Source organism: Triticum aestivum, chromosome 6B, assembly GCF_018294505.1.
Source record: "Triticum aestivum cultivar Chinese Spring chromosome 6B, IWGSC CS RefSeq v2.1, whole genome shotgun sequence".
NCBI classification, from domain to species: Eukaryota; Viridiplantae; Streptophyta; class Magnoliopsida; order Poales; family Poaceae; genus Triticum; species Triticum aestivum.
In genome coordinates, this window is record NC_057810.1 from 690,686,550 (window position 1) to 690,708,031 (window position 21,482).

The 21,482-nt window shown below is 44.2% G+C and overlaps 1 protein-coding gene and 2 long non-coding RNA genes across 4 annotated transcripts; 2 read left to right on the top strand and 1 right to left on the bottom strand.

Annotated features, from left to right (window-relative positions):
* Window positions 1-2,091: 2,091 nt before the first annotated feature.
* Window positions 2,092-5,561, top strand: LOC123139641 (formamidase-like). The gene is made up of 7 exons (XM_044559385.1): window positions 2,092-2,095; window positions 2,208-2,269; window positions 2,483-2,720; window positions 2,774-2,964; window positions 3,818-4,053; window positions 4,492-4,735; window positions 4,843-5,561. The coding sequence occupies exons 1-7, from the start codon at window positions 2,092-2,094 to the stop codon at window positions 4,999-5,001; spliced, it is 1,134 nt and encodes a 377-aa protein (XP_044415320.1). The 3' UTR covers window positions 5,002-5,561.
* Window positions 5,562-15,842: 10,281 nt separating this feature from the next.
* On the bottom strand, window positions 15,843-16,651 carry LOC123139321 (uncharacterized). Its single transcript, XR_006469533.1, has 2 exons — window positions 16,510-16,651; window positions 15,843-16,391 (listed from the first exon to the last, which is right to left on the bottom strand). It is a non-coding gene; the product is annotated as an uncharacterized lncRNA (long non-coding RNA).
* On the top strand, window positions 16,385-20,936 carry LOC123139320 (uncharacterized). 2 transcript variants are annotated; one of them, XR_006469530.1, is made up of 5 exons: window positions 16,385-16,810; window positions 18,204-18,314; window positions 19,896-19,994; window positions 20,089-20,144; window positions 20,380-20,936. It is a non-coding gene; the product is annotated as an uncharacterized lncRNA (long non-coding RNA). The 2 variants fall into 2 exon arrangements; XR_006469531.1 differs by having other exon boundaries at window positions 16,391-17,180.
* The last annotated feature ends 546 nt before the right edge of the window (window positions 20,937-21,482 follow it).

Consider the following 21,482-nt stretch of genomic DNA (forward strand, 5'->3'; position numbering starts at 1 on the left):
GCCACCTCACCCTTCTTATGTTCTTCTACACTCAATGAGCGAGGTGCGTGGAGCCTCTCCGGAGAGAAAGGAGGAAGACCAGTCGACTGACCAGGAGTTCGAAAATTCTTACAATAGAACCAGGTCGACTGCCACCCTCTGTCAGATTCAGGAAAGATCATAGAAGGAAAAGAGCTCCTACCCCTCATCTGGATTCCTAACCCCCCACATATTTGGATCACATGCGCCCTCTCACCAGTCAGATTAGCTTTCTTCACGGACTGAGATCGACAAGTGAAAATATGCTTGAACAATCCCCAGTGTGGCTGACAGCCCAAGAAATTCTCACACATCAAAATGAATGCAGCAAGATAAGAGATGGTGTTTGGAGGAAAATGGTGGATCTGAGCTCCAAAGAAGTTCAAGAAACCTCGGAAGAACGGGTGAGGAGGTAGAGAGAAACCTCGATCGACGTGTGTCATGTGGAGAACACGTTCGCCCTCGCGCGGTGCGGGTTTGAACTCCCCCTCTGGTAACCTCCAAGACCCCTCCGCAGTCAGGCTATCGGTGGCGAGATTCACGAGATCCTCCTCCGTGACGGTGGAGGGGATCCAATTCCCCTGGATCCAACCAGGTGGAATAACGAACTGCAAGGTCGACCCCTTCACCGCCTTCTTGCCTTTAGCCATCATCTTCTTTGCATGCTCCAGAGCTGCAGTCTTGTCCTTCACCATTGACGTGGAGGTCGATAGGAGTTGGTTGAAGGGTGTGGCACTAGGGGGAGACGGGTGGGAGAAGCAGAGAGGAAAGAAGAAAATGAAGAGCACAATACCACGCATCGGCAGTAGTGCCTTTTATGGACACACATCCGAGTGACTGCCCCGTCGGCCCGTGCAATCCTAGCGCATCCCGCAACCGGTGCTGGTCAGATACGTGCCGAAAAAGGCGGTGCAAGGATCGAGGAGTCCCTATCCATCTGCCCTGCTTACCGCGCCACGCCCCGTCCCGCGCGCTTCTCCAAATTTCGAATCCTGTGAAATCCGGACGTGGCAAATCAGTCGATCACGCCGAAGATATCCAAATCCAATCTTCTCAGAGCCGTGCTGCGTACTTCACTCGGAAATTTCGGAACCCAGAATCGATCAAGGCAACTGACGAAGGATTAAATATCAAGCTTATTGTGAGGCACTCCTGAGAAAGAGTCTCCAGGACACTCAATCGGGCCAAAGACAACTTCAACCCTTCTTCACTCGACCCTCGATCCATTCGGGGGCTAATGACGGTGACATGTACTTAGGGTAGGGTCTTAGACCTGACCTATATGCCCTTCCCAAGGACATCACACAAGAGGCCAAGGCCTACAAAGCTAAACAGAAGATACCGACTGAAATCCTCATGAGGTGCCATCCACACTCGACAGACGATTCCACTCGGATACCCGAAATCCACTCGACGACCATTATCTCACTCGGAAGACAGGAATCCACTCAGAGTACAGAATACCTAGAGTCACCCAAGGATGGCAATGGTCAGGCATTCACTACGTCGTCATAAAGACCATTTAATACGAGTGCTACCAGTAACGTTCAGGACTTCGAGGGGCCGGCGCACTCTATATAAGCCACCCCTCCCCTCTGGCACAAGGATCGCACCCCTTGTAACTATTCAACACTCCAATTGACAAGCCTCCGCGGCACCGAGACGTAGGGCTTTTACCTCCTCCGAGAGGGGCCTGAACTCGTAAATCTTTGTGTACAACCTCGCCGTAGTTAGGACACTTCCCTCTCCTACGTACCTCCTACTTCTATTGTCAGACTCGTTCCCACCGCCAGATGCACTGATTAGTTTGACCCCTTGTTTTTAACTTAATCGCACTCCCGTTGACGTCCGTTCCTGTGTTTTAACCGCCTGGTCGTATTGGGGCTATTATTGACATGTAAAACGGCGCGCACAAGCTATTTCTGGCAACTACGTTGCATCCTTTCCAATTCTCATCAAAAACATCGCACAAGAGCTATTTACCCCCCACACCGAGCTCCAGATTGCGGCCCCGCTCGAATCAATGTAGCCCTCAAACTGAATCCTCTCAATATAATCATCCATCCACTCGAAATGGGTACATTTCTTCAAGATCTGAAAACAACAACACGAACCCTTAATCCCAAATTGGACAAGAAAAAAGAAATATGGAGAAACCAGAGCAAATGGCAGCGAAAGAACGGGCTAAGAACTAAGATCTAAGAAATATGATGACTCGGCAGACGATATCAAATCTCTGGATTTTGCAGCGGTAAGTATGCATTCACTTGTTTTTATGGAAGAAATGTTTGTTAGACAAGGCGGCGAAGACTGTTTGATCTAGATCGGGGTTGGAAGTTGCTTCTATTTGTTGACTATGGTTTGATGTTCTGTTTATTCTGGTAGAGACGCATTTCTCTCATGCATGCATCAAATAGAAGCAAGTGTTAATTGTGCTAACAAACTGATTATGGGTTTTCCACAGCCTCACTATCTCAGTGGCCCACTTAGAGTAGTTGATTCCGAAGGGGTTCCAGCTTCACCCGGTGATCTTCTTGCGGTGGAGATCTGCAACCTCGGCCCGCTTCCCGGTGACGAGTGGGGTTATACTGGAACATTTGAAAGGGAGCATGGAGGCGGGTTCTTAACTGACCACTTCCCGAGTGCAAGAAAAGCCATTTGGTATTTCGAAGGAATTTACACGCACTCCCCTCAGATACCAGGTAAAAGCTGTTGCTATATATCTTCAAATAGTTCCATTTTGTGCATACCACAGGTGTTCGGTTTCCGGGGTTAACTCATCCTGGTATAGTGGGAACTGCACCGTCAGCCGAGCTTCTCAATATATGGAACCAAAGGGAAAGAGAATTGGTCGAGGCGGGTCATGAGTCTCTGAATTTGTGTCATGTTCTACACCAGAGACCCCTTGCTAGCTTACCAACCTCCCACAACTGCTTACTTGGGAAGGTATGATGTGCTGCCTCATGAATGGTTTCACTTTTACAGCTTTTGAAGTTCTACTTTCTTTCTGTCGATGCATCTGAGTTGTAAGCTTTGAGTTTTGTAGAGAAATAAATAAAAATGATTAATTTTGTTATGTGACCCATAATTCCAGTGCAACAGTTTTGCATGCAGAAACTATTTATTTAGGAAATATATTGGAGTAATTTGTTTCTGAAACCAGGGGTGATATATACCCTAAAAAAGGCAGGGGTGATCCCTCATCTTCCTTGCATTGGTAAAATCAGCATGCATTTTACAACCTGGCGGAACTCAGGAATAGACGGATTTACATGTTGTACATTATTAAGGCGTGAAGAAACCATTGCAAAAATTGGAAGATAACAAAATGTTTTTGTACTATTGCTAAACACTTTTGTCTGATGCTGAATAGAGATGGCCACAACGCGTAGCCAAAAAATGGTCACCTGGGATCTAAATCATGATTGACACGCCATTTGATCTCTCGAGCCGATCCCCATTTGTTCACCTCACTTGGCCCTGCTCCACCAGCAAGATGCAGCTGAGAAGATCTATAATCCTCTAATAATCACTCCTTACAGAGATGACAGACCAAGTCTAGCTAACCACCACGACCCGGAGTCAAAGAACGGTTGGAGAAAAGTTAACAAAAAAAAATATCGCCACCGCTGGTAGATGTAGACTGAACAGATTGAAAGAATATACTCAATAAAATTAAATTGCCAGTGATCAGGTTCATATAGTTAGCAATCCAAACAATCCCAAGCCCCGTGTTCATCGATACTTTGTTTATGTATTGTCAGAGAGCTAAGTTCACAATGCGTGCAATGTTCTGCAGATGCAAGAAGGGACTGCTGAATGGGAAAAAATTGCAAATGAAGCAGCAAGAACGATTCCTGGAAGAGAGAATGAGGGTAACTGTGACATAAAGAATCTAAGCAGAGGTTCCAAAGTTTATCTACCAGTATTTGTTGAAGGAGCAAATTTGAGTACTGGTGATATGCACTTCTCCCAAGGTGATGGTGAAGTCTCATTTTGTGGAGCAATAGAAATGAGTGGATTCCTTGAGCTAAAGTAATTTCCTTAATTTGCTCTTTTCTACACTTTTCAATACTTGTCACATTATACTATGTTTTAAATGTGACTGGTGTCTCATAGGAGTAGTTGTTTGCTGGACAACCCAGATGGCCAGATCCATTAATGTAATAGAAATTCCCATTGTTAAGTTTCACCATTTGTCATCAAGAAACTAGGCTGGCACAGTAGCAGGAAGCATCTTAACAGCTGCTTGCTTGAGACCTGTAAAAGATGGGCAGAGATAAATAGATACTAGTGCATATAGCTATATTTCTAACAACATTGTTAATTCATATTGTACCTAACAAACTGCAATTCTTAGTTGATTAACCTTACAGGAGTTGCTGAATTTGCTAGTTGCATAACAAAAGAATTGCCTATGTGATTCACTTCTTGTGGTGTGCTTGTGAAGCTCTAATGATTTATTTTATGTAGGTGTGAAATTATAAGAGGTGGCATGAAGGAATACTTGACTCCTGTTGGTCCAACACCTCTTCATGTAAATCCTATCTTTGAGATAGGTCCGGTGGAGCTGCGTTTCTCGGAATGGTTAGTCTTCGAGGGCATCAGTGTGGATGAGTCGGGGAAACAACATTTCCTTGATGCATCAGTTACCTACAAGCGTGCAGTTCTCAACGCCATTGAGTACCTTTCTAGATTTGGGTACTCCAAGGAGCAGGTAGGTACTAGGATTATTAACTACAACAATGTATTTTGGATTGTATGCAGGTCTATATCATGTGAGAGTGATATTACCAAAAGTTCTTAACTTTGGGTTGTATGCAGGTCTATATTTTACTGTCATGTTGTCCATGTGAAGGTAGGATATCTGGAATAGTAGACGCCCATAATGCAGTGGCGACACTTGCCATACCTACAGCGATATTCGACCAGGTATCCTGCAATAGCCCAAACACACTGTCTTCTGGACATCATATCTGTTAATTCTTGCGCCTTATATTTTTCATCTTCTTAATACAAATATAACAAGGTTGTGGTTGCTGCCTTTGTCTAATCTTGTATATACCTTAAGTCTTTTGTGCAACTTTTTTTTTTAGGAAACCAAATAGTGGTGTGCATTGACAGTTAGTAGAGATATGTGTGTAGTAGAGGTTTTTTGTATCACATCATATCAGTGTTGATACTGCTAGGTTTGGTTTGCATCCTAAATATGTACCCAGTTACTCAATGGAAACATCAGTCTAATCAGTACTAAGATGAACTAGTAGTAGTATGTGTATAATTGTATATAGAATACCCATGTTTCTGTTGCAAATAATCTTGTTGCCTAAGAAAAAATGATCTTGACCGGTGCATGTCGGCAAGAGAAGTGATATTCACCGATATCACTTGAAGCATCAGGTCTAGCAGCGAAAATAACCAGCATGCATGTCAGTGGCAAAGCTTAGTCCGTGTAGTAGGAAGTGGAACGTGTAACTGGTAGAGTATCTCCATTCATAGGTTTTTTCAGTGTTATGAGTATTTTTATTTAGAACTCCAGTGCATGATATTTCATTTGTTAACATATATAGGATATAAAGCCAAAACGCCTGGGGAATGGACCAAAGTTGAGAAGATTTCCGGATGTTCTGAGATGAACGTACAGTGGACCATATATATTAGCACAAGACCAAGACCAAGGTGGACTTGTAGTTGTGATGTGGGATTTCTTGATTCTAGACACTTGAAAATTTGTAAAGCAGACGTATATGAAGATACATATATGCCATAATGTTTATCTTGCTGCAAAGTTTTGTCATGTAAGACATGCAAGTATTTTGCTTGTGATTACTATTGAGACTAGCATAGCGCCCTCGCAAATGCAAGCTATCATCTTTACTGTGCCGAAAGTCAACTATCTATTTCTGTCAAATAAAAGAACAAAAATCAGATACATTTTTAAGGTGTAACTTTTATCTCTTGTTTTTCATATGATTATGTTGCTAAGAAATAATAGATGAGAATCATGAAACACTTCTACGAAAATAGTGAGACTAACTCCTTTGTTCCCAATAACTTACTTTACTATGATACCCTGCGTGTTGCTGCAGGAATCACTAACAAATAATTTGATATTTAGAAACATGAGAATGTTTATGGAAACACCGTATATTTTGTTGATAGGGAATTTTGTTTGGAAGAAATATTGTTTAGAGTGTCATCATCTAGATAAAACAAGATCAAACGCATAAAATGTGCCTAAGTCCATTGCATCATTTAGAAAAGTGACCTCAAACTTTCAACAAAAAGTCTATTTTTTTACTGCACAGAGGAATCTATTATATATTAAAAGTATATTACGATTTAGTAAGAAAAATAGACATATAATAAAATCTTGCAAGAAAAACATTTGACCGTTAATTTGATGTCCCATATTAATAAAAATAGAATCAATGGACACAATCTTTTTTTAGAACAATTCACCCGCTTTATTGATGCATAGTAATGTTTTGAGAAATACGAATTACATCATGGGGCTGAAGAAGCCAGGAATGCCGACCAACATGTAAGGAACGTTACTTCCTAGAACTTCTTGGACTATTCGCCTGGTTCCTTAATCACCGAGGCATTATGGCCACATGAATGTTGATGGATATCATTGACAACCCAGAGACGGTCTGAAGCGACCTTTGTTGAAATATGAGATGGATCTAGAGCCCATATGACAATTTAAGATTTAATCTCTAAGGGCCCATGTAGGTGGCATGACAAGGTGGTGGAAAGTTTAGTCCCACCATGCCAGTGGAAGGAGAGTTGGAGTGGTTTATAAGGGATTCTCTCCCTCATGCTATTGGAGCTTGAGAAGAAAAGAAGCCCTTGTGCACTCCTCCTCCTTCGCTCGCCTCGCCACGCCACGCCTCGTCACGCCGCGCCGCGCCGCGGGTTGCGGGATTGAGCCGAGCCGAGCTCACTCCTATGCGCTTCTTTTTGCCGGTCAGGAATGGAGAGTCTTTGACTGGTAGGGCCATGAATCATGGGCTACCGACTAGGACGTGGGTTCAGCCCACGTCTCTCCACACGCGGCCGCACATATATATGTGGGCGCTGCCAACCCTAGCCGTTGCGAAACAGAACGCATCTACGCCTCCACGCCCACGTCGTTCCTCTGCTGCTGCTGCCACTGGCGACTCCATCCCGTTCACCGCGTACACGGTTGACGGGAGAGCAGGCCTTCGAAACCCCGCCTCTCCGGATCCTGTACGGGAGAGGGGCGATTAGGTTTTTGGGTAGCGACTACGCGACTACTCGCTTCTGTTCATCTACGTCTGCATCACCTTCGTCATCACCATGTCGACCGACGCCGATCGTGCTGCCGCTGAGAAGGCCGAGGCCGACAAGAAGGCCGCCGAGGATGCCGCGGCTGCTGCCACCGTCATCGCGGACGCCTGGCCGATTGGAGGGTATACTTCGCTTATCCCTCTCGTGTTTTTTTCTGTTGTAGCAGTACTAGCGATATGCGTAGATGTTTCTACTATGTGCGTAGTACATGCTCTGTTAAATCATAATCATTGTGTTATCAATGTTGTCCATGTAATGCTCATGATTTATTCATGGATTAATTTAATCAAAAAACTACCTATTTACTCAACAATCCAAAACCCTAACCTGTGTAGGAGTTTTTCGAATTCTGGTTTTGCTGCTGCACTGAAACCGTCCCCGTTTACGGGGACGTACTTTAAGCGTTGGCAGACTAAAACCACCTTATGGCTCACGGCCATGAATGTGTTCTGGGTCGCCGGTGTGACTCCCACAGGAACGATCACTCCTGAACAGGAGATGGCATTCAAGGAGGCCACTGTCATGTTCCTCGGGGCAGTTCTGAGCGTGATTGGAGATAAGCTGGTTGACACATATTTGCATATGCGGCTGCCAAGGACTTGTGGGAGGCGCTCGAATCTAAGTTCGGGGCTGCCGATGCAGGGAGCGAGATGTATATTATAGAGCAGTTACACGATTACAAGATGGTTGAAAACCGTCCTGTATTGGAGCAGGCTCATGAGATAATATGCATTGTTAAGGAGCTTGAGCTTCTTAAGTGCGAGTTACGGTGCAAGTTTGTCGCGGGCTGCATAATCGCTAAGCTCCCCAATTCCTGGAGGAACTTTGCCACCACTCTGAAACATCAAAGGCATGAATTCTCTATGGAGGATGTCATTGGCCATCTGAGTGTTGAGCAGAATTCAAGGGCAAAGGACTCACATGGAAAAGGGGTCGAAGGAACTTCTGTGGCCAATATGGTACATCAGAAGAACTCCAATTCCCAAAAGCCCAAGGGAAAGAACAGTGTCCAACAGAATGGCGACTTTAAGAAGAAGGGTCAAAAGACCTTCAAGAAGAACAAGAAGGATGAGGGCTGCTTTACTTGTGGTTCGGTTGAACATTGGGCCAACAAGTGTCCAAACAAGTACAAGAAGAAAGGGCAGGACTCCAAGTCTGTCAATATGATTGTGAGCAACAATGAGAGTGGTGCATCTGGGTATGGTAATTTATTTGCTGTATTTTCAGTTTGGCCGTCCACCGATTGGTGGGTCGACACAGGTGCAGGTGTTCATGTGTGTGCTGACATTTCATTCTTTTCTTCTTACCAGACCACAGGTCCCGGGTCCGTACTGATGGGGACTGGCGTGAGTGCTTCTGTTCTTGGTGTTAGCACGGTCGATCTGAAGTTTACTTTGGGAAGGATCGTGCAGCTGAAGAACATGCAACATGTCCACGCCATCAAGAAGAACCTCGTTAGTGGCTCCCTTCTATGTAGAGAAGGGTTTAAGTTGGTATTCGAGTCTAATAAATTAGTTGTTATGAAATATGGACTATTTGTTGGAAAGGGTTATGAATGCGGAGGCATGTTCCGCCTTTCTCTTGCAGATCTATGTAATAAAGTCGTGAACAATATTCATTTGAGTGTTAATGAATCTGAAGTTTGGCATTCACGTCTTTGTCACATTAGTTTCGGTGTTATGACGCGGCTAGCAAAATCGAATTTAATCCCGAGTTTCACTTTAGCCAAAGGTTCTAAGTGCCATTCGTGTGTGCAATCTAAGCAACCTCGCAAGCCTCACAAGGCAGCAGATATTGCTATGTGTATCTGTTAAATACCAAAGATGAGGCTCTACACTACTTTAAAATCTATAAGGCAGAAGTTGAGAATCAACTCGAAAAGAAAATTAAACGAGTCCGGTCAGATCGTGGTGGAGAGTACTTCTCGAAAGAGTTTGATGCCTTCTGTGCGGAACACGGTATTATTCACGAGAGGACGCCTCCCTACTCACCCCAGTCAAACGGGGTTGCCGAGCGTAAAAACTATACTCTAACTGATTTGGTTAACGCCATGTTAGATATGTCGGGTTTATCCAAGGCATGGTGGGGGAGGCTATAATGACATCATGTCATGTCCTGAATAAAGTTCCGAGTCTTCCGACAAAGGATAACGAGATCACTCCTTATGAGAAGTGGACCAAGAGAAGGACAACACTCTCGTACTTACGAACTTGGGACTGCTTGGCGAAAGTAAATGTGCCGATCCCCAAAAAGTGTAAGCTTGGTCCAAAAACTGTGGACTGTGTTAATTTGGGCTACGCTATGAATAGTGTTGGCTATAGATTTCTAGTAGTGAAATATGAGGTACTTGACATGAAGGTCGGTACAATTATGGAGTCTAAGGATGCTACATTCTTTGAGGACATTTTCCCCATGAGAGATGTACAGAGCACTTTTAGACAGGAATCTGAGGAGACTCCTGAACCTGCCATTCCCATGGAATATTATAAACAAACACATGATGAAAATCCTGAGGAGGATAATGAGGAAACCCTTGGTAGGGGCAAGAGACAAAGGAATGTAAAGACCTTTGGTGATGATTTCTTCATATACCCCATGGAGGATAGTCCCACTTCTATTTCAGAAGCGTATGCATCTCCAGAAGCTGACTACTGGAAGGATGCGGTCCGTAGCGAGATAGATTCCATCATGGCTAACGGGACTTTGGAGCTTACTGAGCGTCCTTATGGTTGCGAACCATTGGGATGTAAGTGGGTGTTCAAGAAGAAGCTTAGGACCGACGATACGATAGAAAAGTACAAGGCTAGGCTTGTGGCCAAGGGCTACGCCTAGAAAGAAGAAGAAGATTTTTTCGACACTTATTCACATGTGGCCAAACTAACCACCATTCCAGTATTACTCTCGTCGGCGGCCTCGCATGGTCTTCTCATTCATTAGATGGATGTTAAGATGGCTTTCCTGAACGGAGAGCTAAAGGAGGAAATCTATATGCAACAGCCTGATGGCTTTCTGATAGATGGTCAGGAAGGAAAGGTGTGTAAGTTGGTGAAATCTTTATGGCCTGAGAGAAGCGCCTAAGCAATGGCATGACAAGTTTAATGAAACATTGACATCTGTTGGCTTTGTTGTTAATGAGGCCGACAAATGTGTATACTATCGCTATGGTGGGGGCGAAGGAGTTATACTATGTTTGTATGTTGATGACATACTGATATTTGGAACTAATCTCAAGTTGATCGAGGAGGTTAAGTCTTTCCTATCTCAGAACTTTGAGATGAAGGACCTTGGTGTGGCTGATGTTATCTTGAACATCAAGCTATTGAGAGATGATGAGGGTGGGATTACACTTCTGCAATCCCATTATGTTGAGAAGGTGTTGAGTCACTTTGGATATTCGGACTGCAAACAATCTCAAACACCATATGATCCTAGTGTGTTGGTCCGAAAGTTCAAAGGCACAACTAAGGATCAACTGAGATACTCTCAAATCATTGGTTCACTCATGTACCTAGCAAGTGCAACGAGGCCTGACATCACGTTTGGTATGAGCAAACTCAGCCGGTTTGTTTCCAATCCAGGTGATGTACATTGGCATGCTATTGAGAGAGTTATGCGCTATCTGAAAGGTACTATGAACTATGGACTTCACTATATCGGATACCCGTCGGTACTTGAAGGGTATAGTGATGCGAATTGGATCTCTGATGCTGATGAGATGAAGGCCACAACAGGGTATATGTTTACTCTTGGAGGTGGTGCTGTTTCCTGGAAGTCTTGCAAGCAAACGATCTTAACAAGATCGATAATGGAAGCAGAACTAACAACATTAGACACATCGGGTGGCGAAGCAGAATGGCTTCAAGATCTGTTGATGGACTTGCCAGTGGTTGAGAAGCCAGTTCCGGCCATCCTTATGAACTGTGACAATCAAACAGTTATTGTCAAAGTGAAGAGTTCAAAGGACAACATGACGTCCAACAAACACATAAGAATGAGATTGAAAGCTGTCAGAAAATTGAGAAACTCCGGAGTGATAGCGTTGGATTATATCCAAATGGCTAAGAATCTGGCAGATCCCTTTACTAAAGGGCTATCACGTGTTGTGATAGATAGCGCATCAAGGGAGATGGGTATGAGACCCACATAAGTTGCCATGGTAGTAACCCATGTTGGGGAACGTAGCAGAAATTCAAAATATTCCTACGTGTCACCAAGATCTATCTATGGAGAAACCAGCAACGAGGGGAAGGAGAGTGCATCTACATACCCTTGTAGATCGCTAAGCGGAAGCGTTCAAGTGAACGGGGTTGATGGAGTCGTACTCGTCGTGATCCAAATCACCGATGACCAAGTGCCGAACGCACGACACCTCCGCGTTCAACACACGTACAGCCCGGTGACGTCTCCCACGCCTTGATCCAGCAAGGAGAGAGGGAGAGGTTGAGGAAGACTCCATCCAGCAGCAGCACAACGGCGTGATGGTGGTGGAGGAGCGTGGCAATCCAGCAGGGCTTCGCCAAGCACCACGGGAGAGGAGGAGGAGAGGCAGGGCTGCACCAACAAGCAGAGATCAGATCGCGTCTCTTGGGCAGCCCCTAGGCCTCATATATATAGGGGAAGGGGAGGAGGGTGTGCCCCCTCTAGGGTTCCCACCCCTAGAGGGGCGGCAGCCCCAAACCCATCTATGGGTGGCGGCCACAAGGGGGGAAGGAGAGGGAGGCGCAGGAGTATGGGCCTTAGGGCCCATCTGCCCTTAGGGTTTGCCCCCTCTCCCCTTCTAGGCGCATGAGCCATGGTGGGAGGCGCCCTAGCGCACCTAGGGGCTGGTGCCTTCTCACATTTGGCACATGTATGCCTCTGGGGCCCATGGCCCCCCCCGGTGGACCCCCGGACCCCTCCGGTGGTCCCGGTACATTACCGATAAACCCCGAAACTTTTCCGGTGACCAAAACAGGACTTCCCATATATAAATCTTTACCTCCGGACCATTCCGGAACTCCTCGTGACGTCAGGGATCTCATCCGGGACTCCGAACAACATTCGGTAACCACATACAAACTTCCTTTATAACCCTAGCATCATCGAACCTTAAGTGTGTAGACCCTACGGGTTCGGGAGACATGTAGACATGACCGAGATGTTCTCCGGTCAATAACCAACAGCGGGATATGGATACCCATGTTAGCTCCCACATGTTCCACAATGATCTCAACGGATGAACCACGATGTCAAGGACTCAATCGATCCCGTATACAATTCCCTTTGTCTAGCGGTATTGTACTTGCCCGAGATTCGATCGTCGGTATCCCTATACCTTGTTCAATCTCATTACCGGCAAGTCTCTTTACTCGTTCCGTAACACATCATCCCGTGATCAACTCCTTGATCACATTGTGCACATTATGATGATGTCCTACCGAGTGGGCCCAGAGATACCTCTCCGTTTACACGGAGTGACATATCCCAGTCTCGATTCGTGCCAACCCAACAGACACTTTCAGAGATACCTGTAATGCACCTTTATAGCCACCCAGTTACGTTGTGACATTTGGTACACCCAAAGCATTCCTACGGTATCCGGGAGTTGCACAATCTCATGGTCTAAGGAAAAGATACTTGACATTAGAAAAGCTTTAGCATACGAACTACACGATCTTTGTGCTAGGCTTAGGATTGGGTCTTGTCCATCACATTATTCTCCTAATGATGTGATCCCGTTATCAACGACATCCAATGTCCATAGCCAGGAAACCGTAACCATCTGTTGATCAACGAGCTAGTCAACTAGAGGCTTACTAGGGACATGGTGTTGTCTATGTATCCACACATGTATCTGAGTTTCCTATCAATACAATTATAGCATGGATAATAAACGATTATCATGAACAAGGAAATATAATAATAACTTATTTATTATTGCCTCTAGGGCATATTTCCAAGAACCCAACCTATGTGATCAGAGATCCCGTGAAGTAGGACCTGGGGAAACAAGCCAGTGATGAACTGAGGAGAGTAACCTTACTAACCCACTCTGTTGGAGATGCAATACTCTCGGAAACTGTATGGAAGGATGACTACTGTCTTAATGTGTTCCAAGGCTTATATGAAGCAAGATGCTATCCTACAGAGCGATCTTTGGAGGAACACACCTATATGAGCCCGACTGCTTGTCATAGTATATGAGATTGGGGTGATCTCTAGCAAGCTCATGAACAGGCCAGGAGTGTGACTAATATGCTCCACCCGAGGGGTCGGCCTTCGGCAGCCTCGTATCAGTGAGACTTGTGGTGAAACTTCTTGACGCCAAACTAACAATTCAAGGCATAGTCCATTGTTCAGTTGTGAAGGAGTGTAACTACTTAGTCTAGGTGGAGCTCAACCTTAATCGGTCTCCACTGAGATGCTGGTATATCAAAACAGCGTTTGGAACAAAGGACAAAGTGCCCCCCTGAGATCTGGTGGGGGATTGTTGAAATATGAGATGGGCCTAGAGCCCATATGACAATTTCAGATTTAATCTCTAAGGGCCCATGTAGGTGGCATGACAAGGTGGCGGGAAGTTTAGTCCCACCATGCTAGTGGAAGGAGTGTTGGAGTGGTTTATAAGGGATTCTCTCCCTCATGCTATTGGAGCTTAAGAAGAAAAGAAGCCCTCGTGCACTCCTCCTCCTCCGCTCGCCTAGCCATGCCACGCCTCGGCACGAAGCGCCGCGCCGCGGGTTGCGGGATTGAGCCGAGCCAAGCTCAATCCTATGCGCTTCTTTTTGCTGGTCAGGAACGGAGAGTCTTTGATAGGTAGGGCACGATCCGAGACGTCGGATCATGGGCTACCGACTTGGACGTGGGTTCAGCCCACGTCTCTCCACGCACGGCCGCACATATATATGTGCGGCGCTGCCAACCCTAGCCGCAGCGAAACAGAACACATCTACGCCTCCACGCCCACGTCGTTCCTCTGCTGCTGCTGCCGCCGGCGACTCCATCCCATTCACCGCGTACACGGTTGACGGGAGAGCAGGCCTCCGAAACCCCACCTCTCCGGATCTTGTACGGGAGAGGGGCGATTAGGTTTTTGGGTAGCGACTACGCGACTGCTCGCTTCTGTTCATCTACGTCTGCATCACCTTCGTCATCACGATGTCGACCGACGCCGACCGTGCCGCGGCTGAGAAGGCCGAGGCCGACAAGAAGGCCGCCGAGGATGCCGCGGCTGCTGCCACCGTCACCGCCGCCGCGTGGGCGATTGGAGGGTATACATCGCTTATCCCTCTCGTGTTTCTTTCTGTTGTAGCAGTACTAGCGATATGCATAGATGTTTCTACTTTGTGCGTAGTACATGCTCTGTTAAATCGTAATCAGTGTGTTGTCAATGTTGTCCATGTCATGCTCATGATTTATTCATGGATTAATTTAATCAAAAAACTGCCTATTTACTCAACAATCTTCAGTCAACGAACTCGCAAATCCTTGTCAAAGCTAAAGCCTCCTGGCACGCAAGCGTTTCTAAGGTAGCTGGATTGGAAAGAGCCAGAAAGGTCACCGCTGATGATCGGAGTATTTCCCCTCGCTGGATGAGGGCACAAAATTTATGTCACGGTTGTATTTTTTGGGTTTGCAGTCAAGTAGCCCCATTTTTATTTTTATTTTGCGAGAAGCATTCAAGTAGCCTCTGTATGACCACTGCAATCTGTAGCTTGTTATATAACCTCGTTTCTTCTAAACTGGAGTGCGGTGTATATTTTTAAACACTTTTCAGAATTAAGGATACAAATTTTACCCATATATGTACTAATTGAAAGCATCATACGAGACACCAGGTTAATCATTAGAATTAAGAAATTTTGACCATCCGATTAATATATCATTCACTATATAGTCGTAGGATGAAACAGGAGACCAGCTAATTGTTAAAAAAAAAACAGGAGAGTAGCTCTCCTATCCCACGTACAGGAGTCCTCCTCCCCATGATCTCTCTTTATTTCCCTCAAAAGTCCTCCTCCCGACGTCTCTCTCCGTTTTCCCTCATAAAAAAACTGAGCATCATCCCTAAATAAAACATAGGTGAGTCCTTCTCCCCATGGTCTCTCTTTGTTTCCCTCAAAGAAAAAACTGCACGTCATCACTAAAGAAAACATATGTGAGCTATATGGTCGAAAAATAAAATATGATACTGTAATTTTTCTGTGAAGTGTATAGAATATTACTTTGACATTTTATGAAATATTGTTCGCTATATGGTCGAACATCAAAATAAATGATCTCATCGACATAGCGCACTTCTGCATGGATGTCATAAAGGCTAACTGAAGATGAAATTTAGACTTTCATTCATTCTTTTTCTAGAACTTCAAGAAATTCATGGGATATTTATAAATGACTTGAACAAACATGATTTTTTTCGTTCACGCCTATGCATGTTGACCACGTATGCACAACATCAACAAAGTTGCACCCTCATATTAACTACTACCCATGTTCCTATATATAAGACGTCTTATATTTACAAATAGAGGATGTAACTTCTATCAATCTGAGGTCAAGTGCGCCATGGCACAATAGGTATATAGAAGGAATATAACTCTTTCAACATTGAAATCTAACCATGAAAAACAGTAACATGCATTCACTAATGATATGTCAAAGAGTGTGTTCTAATTTTGCCATGACATTTCTAATGTGCACAATTTTAGGCATACAATGTATATCCAAAGTGCTAGCCCATGCAGGTGCACATATTGCCGACTAGTGACATTGAACATATAAACCCTCCTAGACTCTAGGCAGAACCCTGGCCTCCACGTCGCTCTATAAACGCTGCTGCCACCGCCTGTAATTTTCGTGCCCCGCCAAGGGCATCTTAGTAATTTCACGTACATATGTATAAAAGCCAGCCACCTGTGAAGAAGATCTAGCCGCCCGCCACTCTCCTCTTTCCGCCGCCTCCCGCGTCTCCCCCACTCCCTCAAGCGTCGCACCCCTCCTCCCATCCCGCATCTCGTCCACCCTGGGATCCGAGCGCAGAGTCGACCTTCCCCGGCGGCGGCGCTCCATTCAATCTGCAAGAGAGAGAGAGAGACCGAGAGAGAGCATGAGAGGGAGAAGAAGAAAAGAGAGGAGGGAGAAAGAGAGAGGAAAGAGGAGCGGGAGGCGTGGCGTCGGATGGGAGAGGGTCACCGCCGGCGTCCGCCTGCACCGGCGAGGTCGGGTCCTCGAGCCATGGAGGCACTCTTCGCTGGGCCCTCGCCGTTGGCCTCCCGTGCGTCGCAGCGCCCCTCCCGCCGACTGGGCTCTCTCCTCCCGCCTCGGAAGATTGGATCGAGGGTGCTACGCCGCCGTCGCCGACTGGACTTGCTCCTCCATCGCTGCCGCGAGTCAACTCCACCATTCTCGCCAGGAATCCGTCCCCCCTGCTGCAGCCTGCTCGTCTTCCGGTTGCTGTAGTCGGCATCGCGGCCCTACAGAGGGCGTTGAATAGGTGAGCTCCCATCCTCTCCCTTTTCTCTTCCCCTGGTCCTCTCCTCTTCCTCAATGCTGCTCCTCCAATCTCTCACATCCTGGCAGCATGGAGATGTGACTTGAGATCCTCCATCTAACAAGCTCCCCGGGTAGTGGTGGATCTTTATATTAGCACATGACTGAGCAGTTCGACAACGTTTATAATTTATCGTTGTCAAGTCAGCCTTTGCGTGATTCAAAAAGAACACAAAGACTGTTGCACGGTACTATATAATTTATCAGTTCAGTTTAACTATTTTTTAGAAAAGAACATCCTTACCAAGCCTGCACATTTTAAGGTCGTGAGGCTTCAGTTTACTCTGTTTGCCTCACTACAGGAGAACATTCAGGTACTTATTGAACGATTTCACCTCTGCTATTCCCAAGATATGCTCTGCCACTTTGTACTGGCACTCTACTAATTATTCTGGCTGTTATCCATGTTACTGTCATTTATCATGATAAAAGTTGACTCACAGCTGTGCCAGGTTAACTTAGTTCAATTTTGATATGCCTAGAGTTCAGATGTTGGGCTATAATTTTGATATGCTTTTGGTTATGTAATTGCAGAAAAAACAAATTACAACCATATTTTTTAGCGATCATATTATTGTGATGCTGGTTCTCAAATTTATGCGGCTACTTCTCGTGTTTTGTTAATAGCTCATCAGTTTCATTCCCTTTTGGTTTTTGAATATACACCCGTGCCCCTCTTTTATATCTTCTTGGTTATTTCTTATCTTTTTTAGTTCTCATTTGTACATAAGTAATACGCATCAGTCTGTGTGTTCTTACATAACAGTTAGTCTCTAAGCTACCGATTCAGTACCAACCTTACGTTGTATTATCTTTTAGGCTGAAAGCAAAAGGCAAAAACAATGAACAATGTAAAAGCCCTCAACACTGAAGTACAGTCTAAGAAGAAAAGTACAAGGAAGAAAATGAAAAAGCAGCAAAAATCTGATAATATGCAAAATCCCATTTAGAGTATGAACCATAGTGAAAAAAGATTCAGTTTAGTTATTAAAAGTTCTTTACATGCAGATCACTTTCTACATGTTTCTGCAATTCTCTCATATTATATGGTTTGGTGTTTGTCCCGGTGTGCCGTGTTTGGTATCCCATTTCATCATCTTTAAGTCGCATGGACACTATTTTGTTTATCAATCACTTGTGAACTAATATTCTTTCAACACTTCTTTTATACATAAAAAAACTTAACTGGAATTTAAGAAAGTTGACACTGCATCTCTGGTTCGTTCAATGAATTTTTCTGCTCTCCAATTTAACTGTCTATGGCTGATTGTGATAGTGAAGGTCGATATTTTGATTTCTAATAGAATATACATCTTAGTTTTCCTCTATCTATGTAGAGGGCTCAAGAAAGAGACAAGAACTTGTGCTTCAAGCAGCGAAGATAGCCAGCCTAAATGAATCGAAACAAGAACAAGCATCGGGAAATTACAGATGAGGAAGTGCAGCTGGTATGGTCACTCCCTTTTTGCCCCAAATCAACCACAGAAAAAACTGCTTGACAATCATATTCTTGCCAATTTATAATTGAATTCCTACTATGATTCGCCTCCTAAAAGAAATAGCAATCATCTTGAAACAAGTAATTTATCTAGCTACAAATGCTTATTCTATACTGATTATGTTGCCTCCAATTGCGGACAGTGGTTTATAGTTGACACTTTAGTCTACATGTCTGCTACTATTTACATGTCTGCATGACCCAAAAAATCAGATAGTCTACTTAAACTTTAGTGATGAGCAGTTATTCTACTTCTTTTGGCTAGATGTTCAGCAAGGGTCGCACATCTGAAAAAAGTAACTGGCTTGCTTTTGGTACACGTTCCCTGTATATGACTCGCTTTTCTATTTCTTGAGGACAACACCATATAGAGCTTTTAGAGGCTGGTCCTGGTTTTAGATACAAAGCGCCTGATTGTTCTCTGTAAATTTATTCTGTTCCTTACATGAGGTTCTGTGCTACTTTCAACTCGAATGCAGATTTTACTGTATGATGTAAATTAAATCGTTCGTTTCTACTGCATGTTAAAGGAGCTGGCCAATATTGGCATGAACCTATAAAAGCTAGCTGGCTATGGAGAATTTTGCCACTGGTGATGAATTACCACCTTTTCTTGGCTTGCCATCATGCCATGATTCGAAATTTAGTTGTCAGGCTAGGTAAAGCACGTTGAGACTACCAAAAAGGATTACGCGCGCTGCCATCATGCATTTGCACCTCTAAACTTGGTTTGTTGACTAAATTGTGTAGTTCCCTTTTGCCAAAGAATGTTCTGGACTAGATAGCCAGCTTGCTGTTGCTATTTGTAACTTTTCAGTCGGGCTCTTTTGTTAAAGCGAAAACCATATATATGTAATGTGTGCGGTGGTTTGTAGGACTTCATAGGTGTTGTACTCAAATTCAGTTTTAATGGAGTTCAGTTCAGTGATGTTCTAGACTAGATATCATTCAAAAAATGGCCACACGTGGATGTAGGGTCATAAAAGAGTCAGGGAAGAGGGAGGTACCTTGGTAGATTGCCCAGGGGCATTGGCAATATAAGCGATAGGGCACCCCTCTGCCTGCCTTGCTCATTCACACTTCTTTTTTGTTTGGGGAGGGGCGGGTTGCAATCTGGGCCGGGCGGGGCACTGGAAACTGTGAGCAAAAAGTTAATCTGACCTGAGCTCCAAATGAAATTAGATGATTTTTTTCCAAAACTACTGTATGAAGTGAAAACAAGTATGTACATTAGTCAACCAGACAATGGACAAAAATCCGGCCTGAACCGAAATAAAAAACAGATCTCTGTTGATTAGACACTCCCATAATACATGCCAGCAATGTGTTTTCATATTGTTCATTTTGTGGATATTTGATATAAGCGTAATTGTATCCTGATATTTGGCTTGGTACTCCATTGTATAACTAACATAACTGACTTTCAGAGAAGGTCAGACTATGCCTTGTTTATACATATCTAATATATTTATCTTGATATTGCAGAAGATTTTGTTTTATTCTTCTATCTAATGCTTGATCTGTTGTATAGGCTGATATAGGTCTTGCAATGTGCATGTCAGGGACAGAAGTTGCTAAAGAAAGCTCCGACATTATAATCTTAGATGATGACTTCACATCTATTGTGAAGGTTAGTGTCTTCTACGTTTTTTTGGAACAGATCTTTGTTATGAAGGATAACCGTTCTCACCAATCATGATGGAAGTTTTTTATCGGATGTACAGGGTCATTGGAATGGACCAAGTTATGAATGTTCCTGAAATGCGATACTAGAATATTTGTACGTCAACACTCTTTGATGCTTATCTTGATGATTTTTCCTCTGTTCTACATACATTTGTGTTGTTAACTCACTTTCATGTTCTTGATTGGCATGTAATCATCTTAGAAAAAGTTATTTGAGCTGAGGGCGTCGAGTAGAGTAATAAAAGCTGCTTCCTTGGAGAGTTTTTTGTGCACAGTGGTGCATGCATAATATTATCCTCATTATGTTCTTTTTGCATGTTCTATTGTAGGAAGCGGATGTTATCAAGATTGTGCCAAAGGCAGAGGGTGCCAAAGGCGATGCTCATTCCCGTTCTTAGTGAGATGCATTTACTCGATGCAAAGTATGAGCATTGCAGACTCTAGCGAGCTGCTGAAGGTCGACGAGGAGGGTGCCGCCACCACCGTCATCAGGCTGGTCCACATCCATGCGCTTCTCGGCGTCACCAGGTCACCGGCACAACTCCTCACGCCCAGGTCGTTCAACATTTTCTTCCGCTTTTGGTGCGTCACATTTAGAGTCTTTCTTTCCCATTTTACCGTGTTTGCATGGTAAGATGTTTGGTTGGATTTGAAGGTTCGTAGACTTGGCTCCAGAGCTTCAAGTTCTTGTAGAAATTAGAACTGAGGGCCTTTTAAAATGAGTCCTGCATAATAGTGTTGTTCAGTGGGTTGCAGAATTTTTGTTTGTACTGATTTACGTACTGATTTCATCATCATATGACTACAATGAAGAAGCTGTGTGTATAAATATTACTAACTGATGATACTTTGCATCAGTGATTTCAATTCTGTTGGCCCTCCTTCAGATTGCATGGGAATGTGAGGCTTAAAAGTTTCAACCTTGTGCAATGTGCTTCTCGGGTGTGGATGTGTCTGACTAATTAACGGTTCTGTTAATACTGATATGTCCTTGTACATTATATGGGTTTTGCATTGCTTGTACTTATAGTATGTGGAAATTTTTCTCATAGGTTTCAATATGTGCCCGAATAATATTAATGTATACTCTTTTAATACATGGCTTACTCTTGGCCTTTGCGCCATTGACGCAACTGGTCATCTAGTTAATTGAAAAGATGCTGGTAGAATTCAACAACCACCCCAAATTGAGGGGTATATAGGTAGATAATATGTAACTAATGTTGGTCGTTTGTAGCGAGAACGTAAAGGGTTCTTCGAGATTAATTACCTGTTCAACAAAAATTAATTTTTTTTGTCAGTAAATGCCTTTTTTCTGATCTGACGACGCACCTCACTACTTACTTTAAACCCACCTCCAACCACCGATGTTTAAAAATTGGTCGACGCAGGCACCCTCTCTCCCATCCCCTCATAGTCTAAACGAGTCCCC